Genomic DNA, 17,708 nt, shown 5'->3' with positions numbered 1-17,708 from the left:
AGCCAGGGGATGCTGGATGGAAAAAGTCATTAGCTCAGTTCTCCCTTAATTACAGTCCTGTGCTTTTAACCAGTGCCTGGGAGCTGGTGTGAGCCTGGGGCTGCTGGCCCCAAGGCTCTGAGCACTGGGGACATGGGCAGGGAGGGCAGGAGAGCCTGGGGGTGATGCACAGCCCACAGAAGGGGCTCTGGCTGCTGTGCGCCAGGCATTTTCTCCCTGCAGAGCCCTGCCTGGGGACAGTGGCACCAGAACCCCGTGGGGCTGTGCCCAGCTCTCTGTGTGACCACCCTGCCCCACGCAAGGCCAGCAGACCCCATGTCCTGCAGCCCATTTCTTGTAAACCAGCATTTCCACCACATTAGATCTGTTTCCTTCTCCTTTCTCCTTTCAGAGAAGTCGTGCAGACATGACATAATTTCCAGAGAAACCCATTTCCACCTTTCTTCCCCTCTGAGAAGCCTTGGATTGATTGCCTGATCCCCCAAGCCACAGTCAGGTCCCCTCCTGTGCTCCCACCCAGCATCATCCTATGGTGGCTCCCACCAGGACCTCACCTCCTCACACGGAGCTGCATCTCCTGCCCAGGGAGCAGATCCCTGCATGGAAGCTGGGCTGGTGTCCAGCAGTGCTCCATGGGGCTGCCAATGGGATCTGGGCCATCTGCCCCTCCTGCCTGCCCTCTGGGGTGGCTCTGTCCCCTCTCCTGGGGCTGTGCTGGTATCTGTCCCCTCTCCTGCAGGAGATCTCTGTGCACCACAAGCCTCCATCCCCCAACTCTCATTTCAGTCCCAGGGTTGGTGTGGGAGGCACAGGCAGCACAGGGGTTCAGGCTTGTGTTAAGACCCAGACTCTCCTCACACTCCCCACTGCCCCTGCCCCATTTCTTCCCCTTCTGTGAAATCTGCTGAGCCCACCAAAAGCACCTCTGACACCCCTTGCTCCAGAGTCCCTTCTGGGTTGGTCCAGTGTGGCTTCTTCTGCCTGACACGCAATCCCATCCCATCCCATCCCATCCCATCCCATCCCATCCCATCCCATCCCATCCCATCCCATCCCATCCCATCCCATCCCATCCCATCCCATCCCATCCCATCCCATCCCATCCCATCCCATCCCATCCCATCCCATCCCATCCCATCCCATCCCATCCCATCCCATCCCATTGTGCTTTCCTGCCCAGCCCAGTACTCCCTGTGTGCCCAAGGCTGGTTTGGATGGGATTCCATCACTGGCCTTTGGCACTGGGCAAACCAATCAAACCCCCTGAGACCTGTCCCTGCTCATGGACTGTGGGCTGTCTCTCCTGTTAGAAACAAGCGATGAGCTCTGGACTTGTCCTGCCTGCATGGGAAGAAGGTTCAATCTGCTTTCAGTTCCTAGAGCTCCACGTCACGCCTCTTCCATCGAAAGTTGAACTCCCCAAACGTTTCCGTGTTCCGCTCGATGTGCCCAAAAATAAACAGCAGAAAGCCCCTTGACCCTGGCTTCTTGGTAGGACCCTGAATATTTGGAAATGCAGCCTGAGTGGGCGGCAGCAGAGAATAAATGGCAGCGAGGACAGAGCCACAGCCAGAGCCAGTGCCAGGGGGCAGAGAGGCACAGGGCACGAGGAAGAGCCACCCCACAGCCACCATGCTGCCTGCAAGGACTGTCCTGCTGCTCACCCTGCTGCTCACCTTCTCCCTGCACCACGCCACAGGTAAGGAACCTCAGGGGCTGCTGCTGCAGGTGAGGGCTCTGAGCCCCCACTGGGGAGGTCAGGCAGGAACCCCAGCAGGAGCAGGGATGGTGCTGCTGATGGGAGCAGCACCCCCTGCTCAGGGCAGGGCAGCACATCCCGGGATGCAGGGAGGGATGGAGAAGGCGCTGGGTGCTCTCAGCGAAGCCAGACCTGGGGAGAGGCTGCAGGAGCTTGGAGGAGGCTCTGGCAGCTTCCTCTGGATGAGCAAGGGGTTGGATGGAGGGAGAACATGCAGCTCTTTGGAGCCTTCCAAAACACCCTGCAAGTTGTGCTCCTGCCTTGGAAAGCCCCGAAACCTCATCCCCAGACTGAGCACCCCAGCCTAACTGTGTGCTCTGGGGGCTGCAGCAATTTGGGCTGTGAGGGACCAGGTCCCAGGCTGTCCCCTGCCCCACCTCTGTCCATGCCCCAGCCCTGAGCTTGCGGTGTGAAGGGTGACAAACCCCTGCCATGGGATGCTATGGGAGCTGCTGAGGGGCTCCACAGCCTCTGTGCAGTTCCAATCCTGGTGGTGCCATTATCTGGAGATGTAATTCACAACATCCCCCTTCCCTCCCCAGCCCACTTTGCACCCGTGGAATGCTGCTTTCAATATGCACAGAAACGCATGCGACACCCTCAGGGCTTCTACGAGACATCCAAGGACTGCCCCAAGCCTGCAGTTGTGTGAGTATCCCAGGCTTTGCTCCCCATCCCAGATCTGGGATCCCAGATCTTTTGCTGCCCCATCCCATCCCATCCCATCCCATCCCATCCCATCCCATCCCATCCCATCCCATCCCATCTCATCCCAGTCCCAGCCAGGGGGGCTGTGGTAGGAAAGCAGCTCTGAGGGGTGGGCAAAGAGGGGAAAAAATGGATTTTAGTGCTGTCTAGTAATGCTAGAGCTCTGGGAAGACTCAGACACTCACCAGCCCAAGGAGGGCACAGGCTGCTGGAGACGGCTCCAAGCCTTGATCCTGGAAGGGACTGCAAAAAGGGAGAGGAGAAATAGTGCACAGAAAGGGAATGGCTCAGGGTTCCTGTTTTCACTCTTTTTCCTCACTTCCTCATTGCAGGCTTGTGGCTGCCAATGGTGATGAGATCTGTGCCGACCCCAAGAAGGACTGGGTGAAAAAAATCATAAAACGGCTTCAAAACAAAACATCAGACCCATCCACCATCTGACCTGCCCATCCCCTTCAGCCTTCCCGTCTCTCGAGGGAGCCATCAGTGCTGCCAGCTCTTCTCCAGCGGGTGCTGCGGCCGTGGGGTCCCTGCAGGAGGAGCTACCAGGACCAGGTGTCACCGTGCCATGGCCCTGCCAGCTCCTGAGCTCCTCCTGCTGCCACTGCCCTGCCACGATGTGCCTGTGGAACCAATATTTATAATAAAGACTCTTTGCTACAAAATGCTGTTTGAACTTCTCCTTATTCTCCAAACCAATCAGCAGATCCTAACAAACCCAGAAAAAATCCTCTGCCACAAGTTCCTATTTCTCCAGGAGCAAACTGTGCCTGGTCACAGAGTGCTTCACTGGGAATGTGACAGGGGAGCCAGGCCTTGACCTATAGGTGAGGTTACCTCACCCCCAGGCAAAGCTGTACATCCTCAGGGCATGCTTGCAGCCCCTTGGGCTTTGCAGGTGCTCCAGAATTAAGGGGAGGGTTCTGGGAGAAGATACTGATCTACCAAACCCTTAAAACCCTAACAGCTTCCAGATGTGCTGGTGGTCACTGCAAAGTGTCTGAGGGAGATAAGGAGAATGCCCACAGTGCCAGGAGGGTGAGGACAGCACCCTAAGGGTGGACAGAGGTGTCCTGGCTGCCTGTCCCTCCACAGGGCCAGGGAAGGGTGGGAGCACTGAGGTCAGACATTAAAACCAGGCTGCTGACCCATCTTCTCATGGCAGAGCTGCAAACGTACAAGGGAAAACCTCAGAAAGGAGAAAGCAAGGAATGGGGCAAATGATCCTCAGCCTACAGCTTCATCAGTGTTTTATGCTCATGGCTAGAAAAAACTGCAGGGCTGTATTTTCTAGGACCCTGAATGGCACAGGAAAAACATCCCTAATGCCATTTTTGCCCATGAACTGCAAGCACATGGGAGGAAGCAAAGCTGAAACAGAATCAGATCCTGGGGGACAAACACCTGGAGGACTGTGCACCCCCTGTCAGAGGGGACACAGCCTTCCTTGATGAGCAGAGACTGACAAAGCACACAGCTCCACACTGGCTCTTGCACATGGATGTGTATTTTAATAAAAATAATTCTGTCAATATACAGCAGAATGTCGATTTCTTTACCGTATTTCCAGTATATTTTCATAGGCTTTTTCTCAGTTAAAATCCACCCCTCCCCCCAGTCCCTTTTTTGAAGTTTTCATGCGAAGCATCAGATAACTTAATTCACAAATACTAAGCGTAGACTGAACCAATGTGCACAGTTTGTGTAATGTCCACGTAGCCAATGCTGTACCCAAGAGGTGAAACTCCCTCCCAAGGGCCTGGAGAAGCCTGGGGTGGCACAGGGAGCTGTGCCCAGCCGTGGCTGCTCCTCCAGGACTGCCGGGAAACCTGCGGAGAGCTCGCACCCTGTGCTCCAGCTGAGCATTTCATACCTGAGTTTTGAGCAACCAGCAGGAGAGGAGAGGAGAGTTCACTGCGTGCTGGGCAGGTCCTGGGGCTGGCACTGCTGTGTGTGAGAGCTTCAGGGGCTGCAGCCTCCTCCTGCCTCCCCCACTGCACAGGCAGGACAGAGACACGATCCCAATCCAGCACCGGTGCAGTCCTTGGGCTGGAAGTCACCATACTTGTGGTTTTCAAATTTTCTTTAAAATCTGGATTATCCCCAGAGCTGCTGCTGCTGCTTCTCCTTTCTCCAAGTCTAAGCCTGTGAGAAGCCCAGCATACAAAAATCCCTCTGTGACGGATGTGGCTGAAGTCCTCCCAAGCAAAAACATCCAAGCACTCGCCTGGACCCAAGTGGAGTGGCCAGAGAGAAGGTGTCTGCCTGGCCATGGGACCTTCAGCAAGGAGCAGAGGTGTGCATGGCCTCCAGGAATGTTTCTGTGGTGATGTGAGTGTGAATTCCACACAGGACTTGTGAGTTAAGCTTCCCTCCTGGAAATAAGGAGCTGGCAGGATGTGTGTGTGCTCCTCAAGCCTGGATGATGCCCTGGCTTGCTGGGCACTGCCCCAGCTCAAGCTGCAGGCTCTGAGCTTTGGTCGGGGATGTGGGGAGAGGGACAGACATGCCAGGTTCACTCATCCATCACCTGCCACCTCTTGTTGCAGGGGAGGATGGTGGAGAGCAGCTAGAGCTGTCTATGGAAGAGACCTCCAGGCTCTCAACTCCTCCCTTTTCCTCCCAGATCCGCTGTAGCTCCCCTCACACAGCCCCAGCAGCACTTCCTCCAGCTCTGCCCCTACACAGCAGATGGGACAAGGCTCCCAGCCAGCTTTGGATCTGAAGGGTCCCAGCAGCACCCAGCAGGTCCCCTGGCACGTCCCCACACAGAGACACCTTGGTACAGCTGGAGACCCAACACTTGCTCTCTACCTGCCCTCTCCTGCCCCACCACTGAGGCTGCTCCCACCCTGGCAGGGCTGAAGGAAGATGCTGCTCCGCAAAGGGCACTCCTGGGTGGAGCAGGAGCTCCTGCTCCTTCTCCCAGCTGTCACCAGCTCCATGGGGCATCACTGCACCCAGACTGGAGTGAGGGACCCCTGTCTGCCACAGGACAGTTCAAGTCTGCACTGCTGCTTAAGGCCAGAACTTCTGATCCCACGTGGTGCACCACACAGCTTCATGGCACTTACACACTGCTCTGCAGCCTGGCTGCCACAGGTCACCTTCTCCATCAAGCCAGGACAGCAGAACTCTGAAATGTGTGTGACACAAACAAGTCACCTGTTAACACAGGCAGGTACCAAAGCACAGCTGCAACCCAGCCTGGTTTCCTTGCTGAAGGAGGAAGATGTTCATCATCCCTGCTACCCAAGGTGGAAAATGATACATTCAATCCCTAAACTACCTCCAGCAGCTCTGGTTGCTCCAGTTTTTCAAGGCAGCCTCAAGAACAAAGCTATTCAAAGAATGGTAAAGATGCCTTAATAAAATGTGAAAAACAAGGACACAGCTTGAGGAGAGATTGAGTTGTCACTGTGAAAAAGAGAAGGAAGGATATGGGAAGATCCCAGGTGTGGGTAACCATGAGGAATGATACCAGCAGTTTCTCCTACAGGCTCCACAGTAAAACATGGCTGTACTGAAAGACTGCTGGGAGCAGGGACCAGGTTGTTTGAGGCACTTGGAAGAAAAAAAAACCCAAATAATTTTTATAAAAGTAACTTTTGAATTGCCATGTAGCCTCTAGTTAGGTGTACAGCCACATTCAGTGTTACAGACCCCATTTCACTCTAGCTCTGTTTTTAAAACTACTGCAATAATCCAAGTTTAAGCCAACATGAACCATCAAAGAGCAGCCAGGGAGATTCAAAGGCAAGAGGCTTTGAAATGCAACCTGAGAAAACCACTGAGAAATCCCATCTAGGAATCAGGGGCAGGTTGGGACCTACATCCCACCACAAACATGTTTATCCTCCCCACACTGAGTCATGGCCACATCAGTCAGAATCTGAGTACAAGAAGCAGAAACCACTGGTGAAACCACCAGAACACTTGAAGTAAATTTAAAAAACCCAAATAACATCAATCACACATTTCTTGGCACCAAAATAACCAGATATCTAGGAATATCTCTTGGTTGGTTTTTTGTTTTGGGTAGTGAAACAAAAATTTAAAATTTAAAAAGGTACTCCAGGACAGTCAGCAAAGCTTTGCTGAGAGACCAAAAGGGGCATTAATATGACACATGATGAAGAGACTTGGCTTAAAGAAACCACAAAGAGAAGGAACAAAAACCCTCAGAAAGCTAAAGATGGTGCTGCTATGAAGATGAGAGAGAGGTCTGACTGCAGCCAGACTGCTGCAAGTGGTGACCAAGAGCAGAGGAAGCTGCTAAAAGGGGAAGGCAAAGCAAGGTTCTGGAGTAGCTCAGCACCCAGAATGAGCCCAGAAGGGTGCTGTCAGCCTGAGGAATGGAAAGCCAGCAGGAGAATCCCACCAGGGAGAGCTCTGGCACATCTGGGACCCGAGGCTTTGGGAAGGAAACCTTTGCACTGAGTTATCTCTGCACCTGCAGCAAGACTGGGCTAGGATCCACCAGCAGAGCTGGCAATGAACAGATGAGCTGTCAGGCACAGGAGCTGTTCTGCAGAGGAGTTGCAAGAGAAGCCCCAGACTGGCAGGTTAAATTCTGCTTGGTGCAGCCCTCTGCCTCTGCCTCTTGGAAGAAAGGCTGTGCCAGAGCTCCCTCTGCCTTTTGCAGCTGTCCCAGTGATCTGATTAAAGCATCTCCTGCAGCTCTAAGCCTCCTGTTTTCTTTTCGCTGCCCCTGCACACTGCACACCTTCACCAAAAGGCAGGGATAATGTTCCAACCACCTCCAACACCATCTGCACATTCACTGCCACAGCCTGTCCTGGCACCTGCCCCCTGCTCTGCCTTGATTTCAGACCTCATGTGCCAGCTAAAATCCATCCTGCAAACCCAGAAAATCCTTAAAGCTTTGGGCTGCTGCTACTGTTCCTCTCAGTGGCACACAAACCCTCTTGGTGCTTGAAGCCCTGGCACAGGCTAACCTCCATTTTAAGAACAAAACCTGTTCATCTTTCATTGACCTTCCAAAGAAAATTTGTGAACAGCAGTAAAATTCATGTTTGGTTTGAGCTCCCTTGGGTTCTCCCCAGAGCTACTGACCTAAAATTAATTTGGTGCAGAACCTGCCAGCTGAACCTGCCATGTCCCAATGGTACAGCAGAGGATGGAAAGCACACGGTGCTGCCAGGCAGCCTGGCCAGGTAACAGAAGCTCAGAAACACTCCCAGGTGGTCTGAATGCTTATCAGCACTCAAGTCCCTGAGCCTGGCACACAGCATGGACACATCAGTCCATTTTACTCAGAGGTTAACTCACCCACAGATCCTTGCTGGTCTCTTTTGGGGCTGGAACTTCAATAATTATCTTAATAATCCCTAAAGAAACACTGCTGCTCCCTTCTGAATGGCTCAGGCCCCACAGAGTTGGTACTGACCCCAACCTGCAACCTGACCTCAGCTTGTCCCACCAGCAAGGACAAGCACAGCTAGCCCAGGTTTCTCCAGACACTTCCAAAATTTAGAAGTGCTCATTTAGATCAGTGTTACAGAGATGGGAGAGGGCAGGAAATACTGTTATTACTGAGTTAGTGGCAGAGCCCTCCTCCATAGAGAAAAATGTGGGGTTTGTTATTTAATTAAAAAGTGTCAACACACCAGGGTATGCCCACAGATGTTTCTGGTGAACTCACATGACCTGGTTCTACCATACAGTGGCAGATGACTTCATATTCATCATTCCTGTCCCTCCAGCTGTTCAGAGAGCTGGATTTAACTCTTTCTCAGGGCTGTGAGATGCTTCTACAGCACAATCACCAACACAGGCAATGCTAATCTTCTACTCTTCCCACTCACAAAGCCAAGACTGAGAGCCTTGGGCTCTGAAAAGAGGCACCATGAAGGACCAGGTTTCATCATTAGTGTGTGACAGGACCTACCTCACCTGAGGGGCTGTATGGTGAGTGTGGCTGGGACCGAGTCTGTGGGCAATAAATACATCAATGACTTTGTGGAGGTGGAAGAGACCTTTTTAATAAACATGATTCAAATAAAATAAAAAAAAAAATTCCCTCTGAACTGCCACTGTGAGAAGAGTTCTGATTACTAGCACGGATGATGCTGTATGTGCACGATGGAGGGAGAAGGGAAGAAAAGAACAAGCTGTCACCAACTTGATGAACTTCCTCAGTAAATCAGCATAAACCAGCTCAGCAAAACTCTCCAGATAAAACATCGGTGGAACCATGAGAAACAACTCAAATCAAAAACAAAAAAGAGAAAAAATCCCTACATCAGAAGGTGCTACATTAGAATAACCAGCGAAATACTGAGCGCAGGGAGATGGCTCAGCCCCGCCAGGCTCCCCGGGGTCACAACAGCCACACAGCGAGGGACTCACTCCGTCCTGGCATGGGCAGTGTGTGTGTGTGTGTGTGTGCTACAGGGGCTTGTGGCAGGGAGGAGGTGGTGGTGCAGAGTGGCAGCAGCAGAGGGTGAAGGGCAGCACTCCACGGCAGCTCCTGTCAGTGCAAATAATCGTCCACTCTGGCGAAGGAGCAGGAGCCCAGCCCCACGCGCGCCATCAGCCGCAGGCACTCCGAGGCCTGGCCCAGGGCCAGCATCAGCGGGGGCTGCTTTGGCAGGTTCTGAGATTCTGTGGGGACAAAGAAAAAGCTGCTCAGAAGAGGGTCAGGCTGGTGCTGGCTCACCTGCACGCAGGTTTCTCTCTGGCCCAAGCCCAGATCCCTGGCAGAAGGTGCTGGCTCAGCTGCTCCCAAATACTGCCAGCTCCGTGCTGCTGCTGCTGCTGCGCACACAGCCCAGCAGCCACGACACATCCCACAGCTCAGCAGGGCCTTTGACAGAGTGCTGCTGTGCTGGCCAGAGCAACAAAAAGGCAACGAAGCTACTCCTGATACTGCTTGCCAGAAAATCCTTAAAACATGAGACATCAAAGCATGGAGGAATAAGGGAAGGCAGGAGAATCCGATCCCAGCTGGAGGCAACCTCTCCATTTCTCCCACTTGTGCAAGGCTGCACAGCAGCCCAGGCCCTGGATGAGCTCACTCCCTCATCACCACACCTTTACAGTGGCATGTTTTCTGAGGGAACCCTCAGCTGAGCTACACAAGGTGTCTGGTAACCTGTGTGATGAAGCATGTCCAGACATCACATCTTCCTGATGACAACTTGTCCATGCTCCTCAAGCAATGGACAAACAGCTGCTGACTGTCAGGGGAAGAGACTCTCCTCCCCAAAACATGCAATTTCTGCTCCTCTGCTCAGTCAGAACATGAGCCCTCATGTGTCCATCAAGTTGCTCCTTTCCCCACAAGAAAATCTCTAAATCTCCTTCTGGAACATTCAGTGTGAGATACACAGACCCTATAGGAAATCTGCCTGGGGACAGCCAGAGGATGCAACTGCAGCCCCTCCTAGAAAATAGGATGGTATCAGGGCTGAACTCTGCTAATCCATACAGCTGGAAAAGAGCCCTGGTAAAGTCCACAAAATTACTCAGGTGGGTTCAGACATGAAGGGAGAAGGGAAATGCACCAAAGAGATCTCTGTTTCTTCAGAAAGCAGGGGAGGAAAATCCTGAGGCGCATCCTTGGGAGCAGCATTGAGGAACATGCAAGGAAGGGAGTCAAAATAGAAGTGTATCAGGGAATCTGCTCTCTGCAGGCTTCTCTCCTACCCCCCTTCCTGCATTACTGCCCTGACAGTCCCCAGCAACAGAAACACAAGGCTAAAGCTAAACACAAATATTTCTGACAGGCTTGCCTGCCACAGGACAGCCCCTGAGAGCAGGTGTGTCTGGGGGAACACTCCCACAGGAAGCAGCTCTTACCCAAAATAGCACTATTGAGAGCAGCACACACAGGTTCCCTCTGGATGGGGTCCAGCTGTTGGCCAACAGGGCAGTTCCAAGGGTCTGAGTAAGCTAACAAGCTAAAGGCATCCTGGGAGGGAACAGAAAGGCACAGTGAGATCAGGAGGGCTGCAAACACACAGGAAAACCACCAAGTCCAGCTGGGGCACCTCCTGCAATCACCACAGTGAGAGGTGCCCACCTCCTGAAAAGAAATGGCCTTTTCCTCTTGGCAGCAAGGGACCACAGTAGCCATCAAGACAGGAGGTTAGAGAGGGTGCCCCCTCCACCTGGCATGGGAGCCAGCATGGGAAGGCAAGTGGAGAGAAGAGCAAGCAGTTGCTCCAGAAAGCCAGGCAGGAGCTGTAGTTCTTCTCCCTTGTGCTGAGAACTGGGTGTAGATGCTCTACATTCACGTTTTGATCTCTGATCCCCACGTAGGTCCCTTCTTGCTCAGCAGGTGCAGAAGTGGGGGCTACTCAAGGGAACCCACAACCCCAGAGCTGGCCCAGAGAGCTGCTGCAATGCAGCACAAGGTCCAGGCTTACCTGAAGCATCTTTTTGTGCATGGTGTTCTTCCCATACTCTCTGCAAAGCTGCTCGCTCAGGATCTGCAGCTCCCGCCCAAACTGGATCATTCTCTCTGTGGCAGCGTGGTTCCCTCCACAGAGCTGTCTCTGGGGACAGCTGTCTTCTAAGGAGAAGCAGAGGGGAAGGAAAAATCATCTTGCATTCCCCACCAATGCCCACTGTGTGTCAGGATACCCACAAACTCCCTTCTGCAGCAGGCAGCTGCTTCCTGCCCTAAGATTATCCCAGTGGAAGCTTTCTGTGATCCCTGCCCTACAACAGCCAGTGCTGGGTTTGTCACAGTGCCTGGTAGATACAGGGAAGATCTGAGCTCTGCTTAATGCCTGAGAACTACCTAGAAATCAAGCTCATTGATAAAATCCTGGGAGCTTGCCTGTAACCAGTCTGTTACCCTTTCATGTGTGTAACACAGGGTATATAACTCAGAAAGCCCTGGTCTAACAAATCCTGGACTCAGAAAACTTTCAGTCAGAGGCCAACACCACCAGCTGCCTAGTGTTAGTGGCCACAAGGGCCTTTGGAACTGGATGAAGCAGTTTCAGAGGCAGTGTAGCTGCTTCATCTGCCCCCTCCTGGCTAAAGCACCCACAAACAAGACAGTCACGGCTGCCAGCTGTGCTGAGGCCACCCTGCAGCTGGACATGCCCAGCCTGGCACAAGAACACCAGCTCAGCTGGCACACCACCCAGCTCAGCTGCCCACAGGCACTTCTGCCAGGACTGCTCTGAGCTCAATTCCATGACCAGCATGGAACAAACCTTTGACTCCTATTGTTCTCCCTGCTCCCACCAGCACTGCTGGGAGTCTATGAAAAGCCAGACCTAGTTTTAGCTCCAGGACAGATTAATTTTCCCCATGAAGCAGCCCAAATTACAGGATTTTTTCCCCACAATCCAATCACAGTTTTAACTCCCGACACCAGCTCCTATCTCCCTTTACCCCTCCTGCCCCTGAGGACCTACCCATGCTGGACTCATCTGTCTGCAGGATCTCCTCATGTTTGTAGGTGCCATTCATTATCCTGGTGGATGAATTCTCCAGGACTCCGTTGGGGTAATGCTCAGCCTCCATTTCCATCTCGCTGTCACTGAGGTGAAAGGAGGGAAGAAATTAAAATTAAATTTTAATTTCTAAATTAAAAAGGGAAGAAATGAAGAGTTTATATGCCAAACAGTGCCCAGCAAAGGCCAGCACACCAGGAAAGGTCCAGTTGGACTGCAGGGAGCCACATGGTCCAAGTCAGTGCAGCAAAAGTTGTTGCAGGCTTCTGAAGACAATTTATGAAACAGGTTTCTGTTGCCTAAGTGCTTGACATAATTCCAGGTGCAGAACATTTTGCATTTTCCCTTCAGGAAGTGGTGATCCTTGGGATAGTAAACAGCAGCCAGGTAACAGATAACACACTCAGAGACTGCAGGAGGGAAATCTTGGCTGTGATACATCCCCAGTCCTTGCAAACAGTGCACCACTGAGCACTTAAATGCCCAAGACAGCAGGCTGACTGAGACTGCTGATTAACTACTGATTAACTGAAATTATAAGAAGATCTTCCTGGAACATGGGCTCTACATTTGAAAAAAGAAAGAATGACAAATCCAGCATCATTAAATGATTCTGGTAAATTGAGTCTGAACAAGTGTTTCTCACTCAGTTACATGCTAGGTGGCTCTCCAGAGGTCACAACTGAGTCTGCAAACTGCCCTGCAAGTGCTCAGTACAGCACTTGAAGAATGAGTGCCAGCTGCAATTAGCAAGAAATTCTTTTAATCACAATGACACCCTCTGCTCCACTGAGGCCTCACACAGCCCTGCAACAGCAGTGTGGAGAGTGAGCCCAAAGGAAGCTCAGTTTTCAGCAGAGCTCACTCTGCTCCACACTCCAGAAAAGGCTGCAGTGACTGCACTGAATGCTGGATCACCTGCGGCTTCTTGGAGAAGGGAGGCTCAGTCTGACCTCTGGCACAGCATGAAACAAATCACTGCTGGCTCACCTGGGAGGAACAGGGCAACAGGCAGCCCAAGGAAACAACACAAGAGGCCAATGCACCAAGCCATTGTGGCCTGAGCTGCTGCCTCACACAGGACAGGGCAGGAAAGCTGCTCAGCAGGAACAAGTGCCTGGCTGAGGAAGCAGAAACAGCACCAGGCTGACTGGGAAAGCTTCTGGGCAATCACTGAGATGCAAAGGCATCAGTGTAATGGGACAGCCTGGTGCCTGAAACAAGAGCATCATAATATTCCTTATGAGATGAACCTCAAGTGTGAGCCAGAACACGTTTGTGTGTGCTGGGTAGATGTTGTAGATAACAACATTGTTCAAAAGGGCAGGACAGATCCCTTCTGGCTCCTTAGAAAGCAGACTGAGACTTTCCTCACCATGCCACCCCCTCAGGTGTCTCCAGAGGAAAAACAATACCTGGTTTCTTGATTACTCGTACTACTGTGCTGCTGAGATTTGGTAGAATCTGTGGAATTGGACTCCGAGTAGTTCACAGATGAAGGGGAAGAGGAGGAGGAAGATGAAGATGATGAACTCAGTGTTGGGTATTTACTGTGACTCTGTTTGCTTTTTGTGGACATGACTCCATTGCTACAGGTTGGACTATCTGCTCCTGAAAGCCAAGAAGAAAGAAAAATGAGACCAGACTGACAATGTCACTCTGTTGTGGCCCCAAAGGAAGAAAGCAAAATAAGACTGCAGATCTTAAATTATGGTTTATCATTCTTAAATTCAATGGGGTTTAGAGAAGAAACATCCACCTTTGACATCTACCTTTCTCATGTGGAGACACAGGACCCACTTTCTGCTGGGGTCTATAGCTGCTCAGAGTGACCCCGAGAAGAGTTTGGGGTCTCTTTTCCCAGCCCAGCACTTGAAGAAGGAGTCAGGGCTCCTTATTTCCCGGTCTCAAGGTTGTTTATTGTGTCTTATCTATAAAATTCTTTCTCCAGCAGGACAGACCAGGCACACTGCCTGCCTCCATGGTGGTGCTATGTCTTTATACTAAAAACTACATATACAATGTTTACAATTACTTCCCAACACCTATCACCTGTGCTAGACAGTGAGCTCCTACTCCAAACCAATCTGTAAGTGTCACCATCACAGCAGAAGATGGAGGCCAAGGGGAAGAAGAAGGAGAAAGGCTGGACATGCCCAGTTCCCTCCATCTTGCCTTCTGAACCCCCATACCAAAAACCCCAAAATCTACTTTTCCATCCCGTGATAACTTCACTATCATTCTACCTAAACTGCTGTGGCTTGCTGTCACAGACATCTTTTATGAAAAATCCTTTCCTTAGGATTTTTTCCTCCTGAGAAGCTGAGAGGCCTCAGAAACAAATTGTAAACAATGATTATCTGCTGCTGTGGAATGCAACAGGTGGCTCTGTGATTGGTCTCATAGAGTTGTTTCTAATTAATGGCCAATCACAGCTCAGTTGGCTCGGACAGAGAGTCTGAGCCACAAGCCTTTGTTATCATTCTTTTCCTATTCTATCCTTAGTTGGCCTTCTAATGAAATCCTTTCTTCTATTCTTTTAGTATAGTTTTAATATAATATATATCATAAAATAATAAATCAAACCTTCTGAAACACAGAGTCAGATCCTCAGCTATTCCCTCATCCTAAGACCCCTGTGAACACTGTCACAGCTTGCTGATCCTCACATAAGGTTGGTAACTTGCTCCACACATTGGGTCACAATCAAACCCACAGGTGCTTTGGGCTCCGTGCCAGGGATTCTGGCACGCCAGAAGGACAGACAGAGGGATGCTCTGGATTCCCACAACCTACCAGTACTGTGAAGGTGTGAGTTGGCGGATCCGTGCCGGGGGCTCAGGCTGGGGGAGCCGGGGTAGCTGTCCTGGGAGCGGGGGCTGCGGGCGCTGAAGCAGCGCACCTCGCTGTCCGTGCCGTTCACCATCTCCACGAACTGCCGGCACCTGAGTTCATGGGAGCAAGAGGGACAGAGTGACAGCCAGCATGCTCTGCACTCAGCCCGCCTCAGGGCCCCACTGGGCAACTCCTAGAAACTTCCAAAAACGCATTGCAGGCTCCTGGTGCCTTTGTATTGTGAGTGCTCTGATGATGCTACACAGGGAGGACTTTGGAAAGCTTGCTTTTGATGCTAATGGATGGTGAGATATTCCCAAAAAAGCAAGTTTAATTCCACCGTGCTAAGAAAAAGCTATTCCTTGGCAGCTTTCACCTCCAGCTCTTCTGCAGGTACTCCAATCTCAGGTTTTCTGTCATTGAAATGGCTCCTCAGGTATTAAAAATTCTCTTTCCCAGCCCCACAACCAAAGAAGAAGTCAAGATTCAATTGTGGAGTGTTTTTTCAGGGAGAAGGTACTAAATCTGTCAAATACCATCATTCCTTCACTACTCCACCAATATAAAAATACTGGTGGCCAATGGAAAATAGAGAAGGAAGAGTAAAAAATGCAATAGCCACAGTGAGAACAGCTCCTCATTCAGCTTTACTGGGAATTGTCCTCATATGTCTCAGAAGTCTGGGGAGAACCTCTCTGTACAGCTGGGAGAACTGGGACACTTCTTCCTTTAATCTCTACCCCAGACAGCCTTTTCCACACATCTGCCTTTCTAGGAACCTCCACAGAGACTGACACTGCTCCAGCACTGCAAGATCTTCACAAGGCCAGTAAAGAAACTCCTCTGAAGGAATTTCTGGCAGTCAGCAGAACTAAAATTCACCCACCTATGCCTGACCTCATGAGACAAAGCTATACTGGGTCTGAACAGCAACAAAAGGGCTATATCTATGTGCTACAAGCACTTGCAAAGGACTCCCAAAGGGAGCTCAAATAGTGTGAATTCAGAGCAAGGTGTGCAGCCAGACTGGATGTTTACCCATGTTCTTATTCCCTCCTTCATTTACACATTTCAGCATTAGGGAGCATAAAGCTTTTCATACTTACTTTAACATGAAGAGCAGGTTAGGGTTATGTTCTAGGAGGCCAGGATAGAGCTGCTGCGTGGCTTCTATAGCCTCTCCCACTCTGCCTGCTAATACTAGCTTCTGTATTCCTGAAAGCAAAAGGAGACCTGGTGACACACAGGATGAGCCCACAGGAACAGCCAAAAGAGCTGCCCCATCCATTCCATCCAGGTCCCCACGACACAAGGGCTTGGGAGAACTGGAGACCATATTTGGTTTATTAAGGGGAGAAAAAAAAATCCTTATTTGGTTTAGGGGGAGGAAAACCCTGTGAAAATGTGAAAGGATCTTTTAGTAGCAAAAAGCCATCAAGAGTAGAAGGATCTGAAGGATAAAGAAGGTGGGTTGGGGCGCTCTTTAGTCATAGAGCTCTGCAGCAATGGAAACAAAAGCAGGACATGCCAATTGGATGGAAACAAGGAGCTTGCTGGGGAAGTGACAATTTCAGAGGACAAATCCTAGGTCACCCTCATACTACATTTTCTGTCTGGTTCGAACTTGGAAGCAAACATATGGCTCAGTATGAGATAAATGGAGTACTCTTACAGGGTCTGTGGTCTTAAATCACAGCACTGCTTCCACAATATTCTTACCACTAAGCAGAAGTAATTATATAAAAAAACCCATGTTTTGAATAGAGAGAAGTACTAGCTACTGACTGCACTAGAAACAGCTCAGTGACTTGTACACTTGTAGGAGGTGCAAAGACACAAGGCAGAAGACATTTATCATGCTGAGTGTTCATGTCCCATGTAAGTTCCTTCAGCAGGTCAGAAGACACAAGTGCAAGACTCAACTTGAGATCTCTGAAAGCTCAGAGAAGCTGCTGATCTACAGGGACTCACAATTCTTTTTTCTATGCATGCTTAAAGATAAAAATTAAATGTACTTAAAACTAAAACTGCATTGTTTTTCCAGTACTCCTTATCAACAGCAGAGGGAAGGTCTGGAATAGCCCATGAGGTGCTTTGCAAGCAAAGCCTCTGATAACAACAGACTGTGGCTTTTGCAAAGTGTTGGAGCAGCTGGAAGCCCAGTCTGGCAAATCTTCATTAACAATGCCAGTAACAAACTGCAATGACTTGTCATGTCTCCCACTTCTCAGTGTCTATCTAGTTGTTATTATAGCTGAAATCTGGAACCAAAGCCGTGGCTCTCACACCAACACAAGAGCACTCATTTCACTCTCTTGCACGTCCATTTTCTCGTCTCGCTGCTTCTGACAGCTCTGCTTTGCCTTGTTTGGCAACTCTCACAGATGTCATTCCCTTTTCTATTTCCCCCTCTTTTTGTTTCCCCATCTGTGTTTTCCTCACACCTTTTATTCAAGCCCCAACTTGAGGGCTCTGTATCCCTTCCCTCCATCTGCCTTGTCACCTGTCCTCAGCCCAAGGAACCCGCAGCACCCCGTGTGTGTGTCCCCCTCCAGTCAGGCTCTGCCAGCTAAACCACAGCACTGGGAGCACTGCTGGGGCCAGGGCTGCATAATGCATGACCTGGAAAGCACCAAGCCCATCAGCACTCACAGGCAGCAACTGCAAGTTATTTAAGAGCAGAGTCCCCAGATGACCCTGACTGCTGGCTAAGCACATCAATGTATGGAGAGCAAGGCACAAAGGGCACAATGCTCTGGTACGTGACAGTCACACGAGAGCAGCTCACAAAGGGAAGGGAAATGTACAGGCATGTGGCCTGTATTCAGCAGCCAGGAGAATGCAGAACACACACCAATGTTCTGCCACTCTGCAGGGTGAGCCTGTGAATAGAAAAGTTAAAAAAAAAATGTACAGCAGGAGAAAGCTGCAAACCTTATTCTGCAGGACCAAAAGAGCGGACAACCCCA

At 50.8% G+C, this 17,708-nt stretch overlaps 2 protein-coding genes across 3 annotated transcripts in view; one reads left to right on the top strand and one right to left on the bottom strand.

Annotated features, from left to right (window-relative positions):
• RANBP10 (RAN binding protein 10) overlaps positions 1-17,708 on the bottom strand; it is a 75,674-nt gene that overhangs the window by 8,489 nt on the left and 49,477 nt on the right. The window contains exons 8-14 of one of the 2 annotated variants that reach the window (XM_005489897.4): positions 15,846-15,954; positions 14,701-14,849; positions 13,320-13,515; positions 11,866-11,990; positions 10,861-11,006; positions 10,292-10,403; positions 2,653-9,094 (exon numbers count right to left, since the gene is read on the bottom strand). In XM_005489897.4, the coding sequence (XP_005489954.1) occupies positions 8,964-9,094; positions 10,292-10,403; positions 10,861-11,006; positions 11,866-11,990; positions 13,320-13,515; positions 14,701-14,849; positions 15,846-15,954 (968 nt within the window). In that variant the 3' untranslated portion in view covers positions 2,653-8,963. Of the gene's footprint in view, positions 1-2,652; positions 9,095-10,291; positions 10,404-10,860; positions 11,007-11,865; positions 11,991-13,319; positions 13,516-14,700; positions 14,850-15,845; positions 15,955-17,708 lie in introns of those variants that run through there. The other variant, XM_074550872.1, reaches the window with a different exon arrangement.
• Positions 1,438-2,939, top strand: LOC102073071 (C-C motif chemokine 3). The gene is made up of 3 exons (XM_005489896.4): positions 1,438-1,699; positions 2,302-2,407; positions 2,800-2,939. The coding sequence occupies exons 1-3, from the start codon at positions 1,546-1,548 to the stop codon at positions 2,906-2,908; spliced, it is 369 nt and encodes a 122-aa protein (XP_005489953.2). The 5' UTR covers positions 1,438-1,545; the 3' UTR covers positions 2,909-2,939.

Source organism: Zonotrichia albicollis, chromosome 13 (assembly GCF_047830755.1).
Source record: "Zonotrichia albicollis isolate bZonAlb1 chromosome 13, bZonAlb1.hap1, whole genome shotgun sequence".
In the NCBI taxonomy this organism is placed as follows: Eukaryota; Metazoa; Chordata; class Aves; order Passeriformes; family Passerellidae; genus Zonotrichia; species Zonotrichia albicollis.
This window is presented reverse-complemented; position numbering and strand designations above follow the sequence as displayed.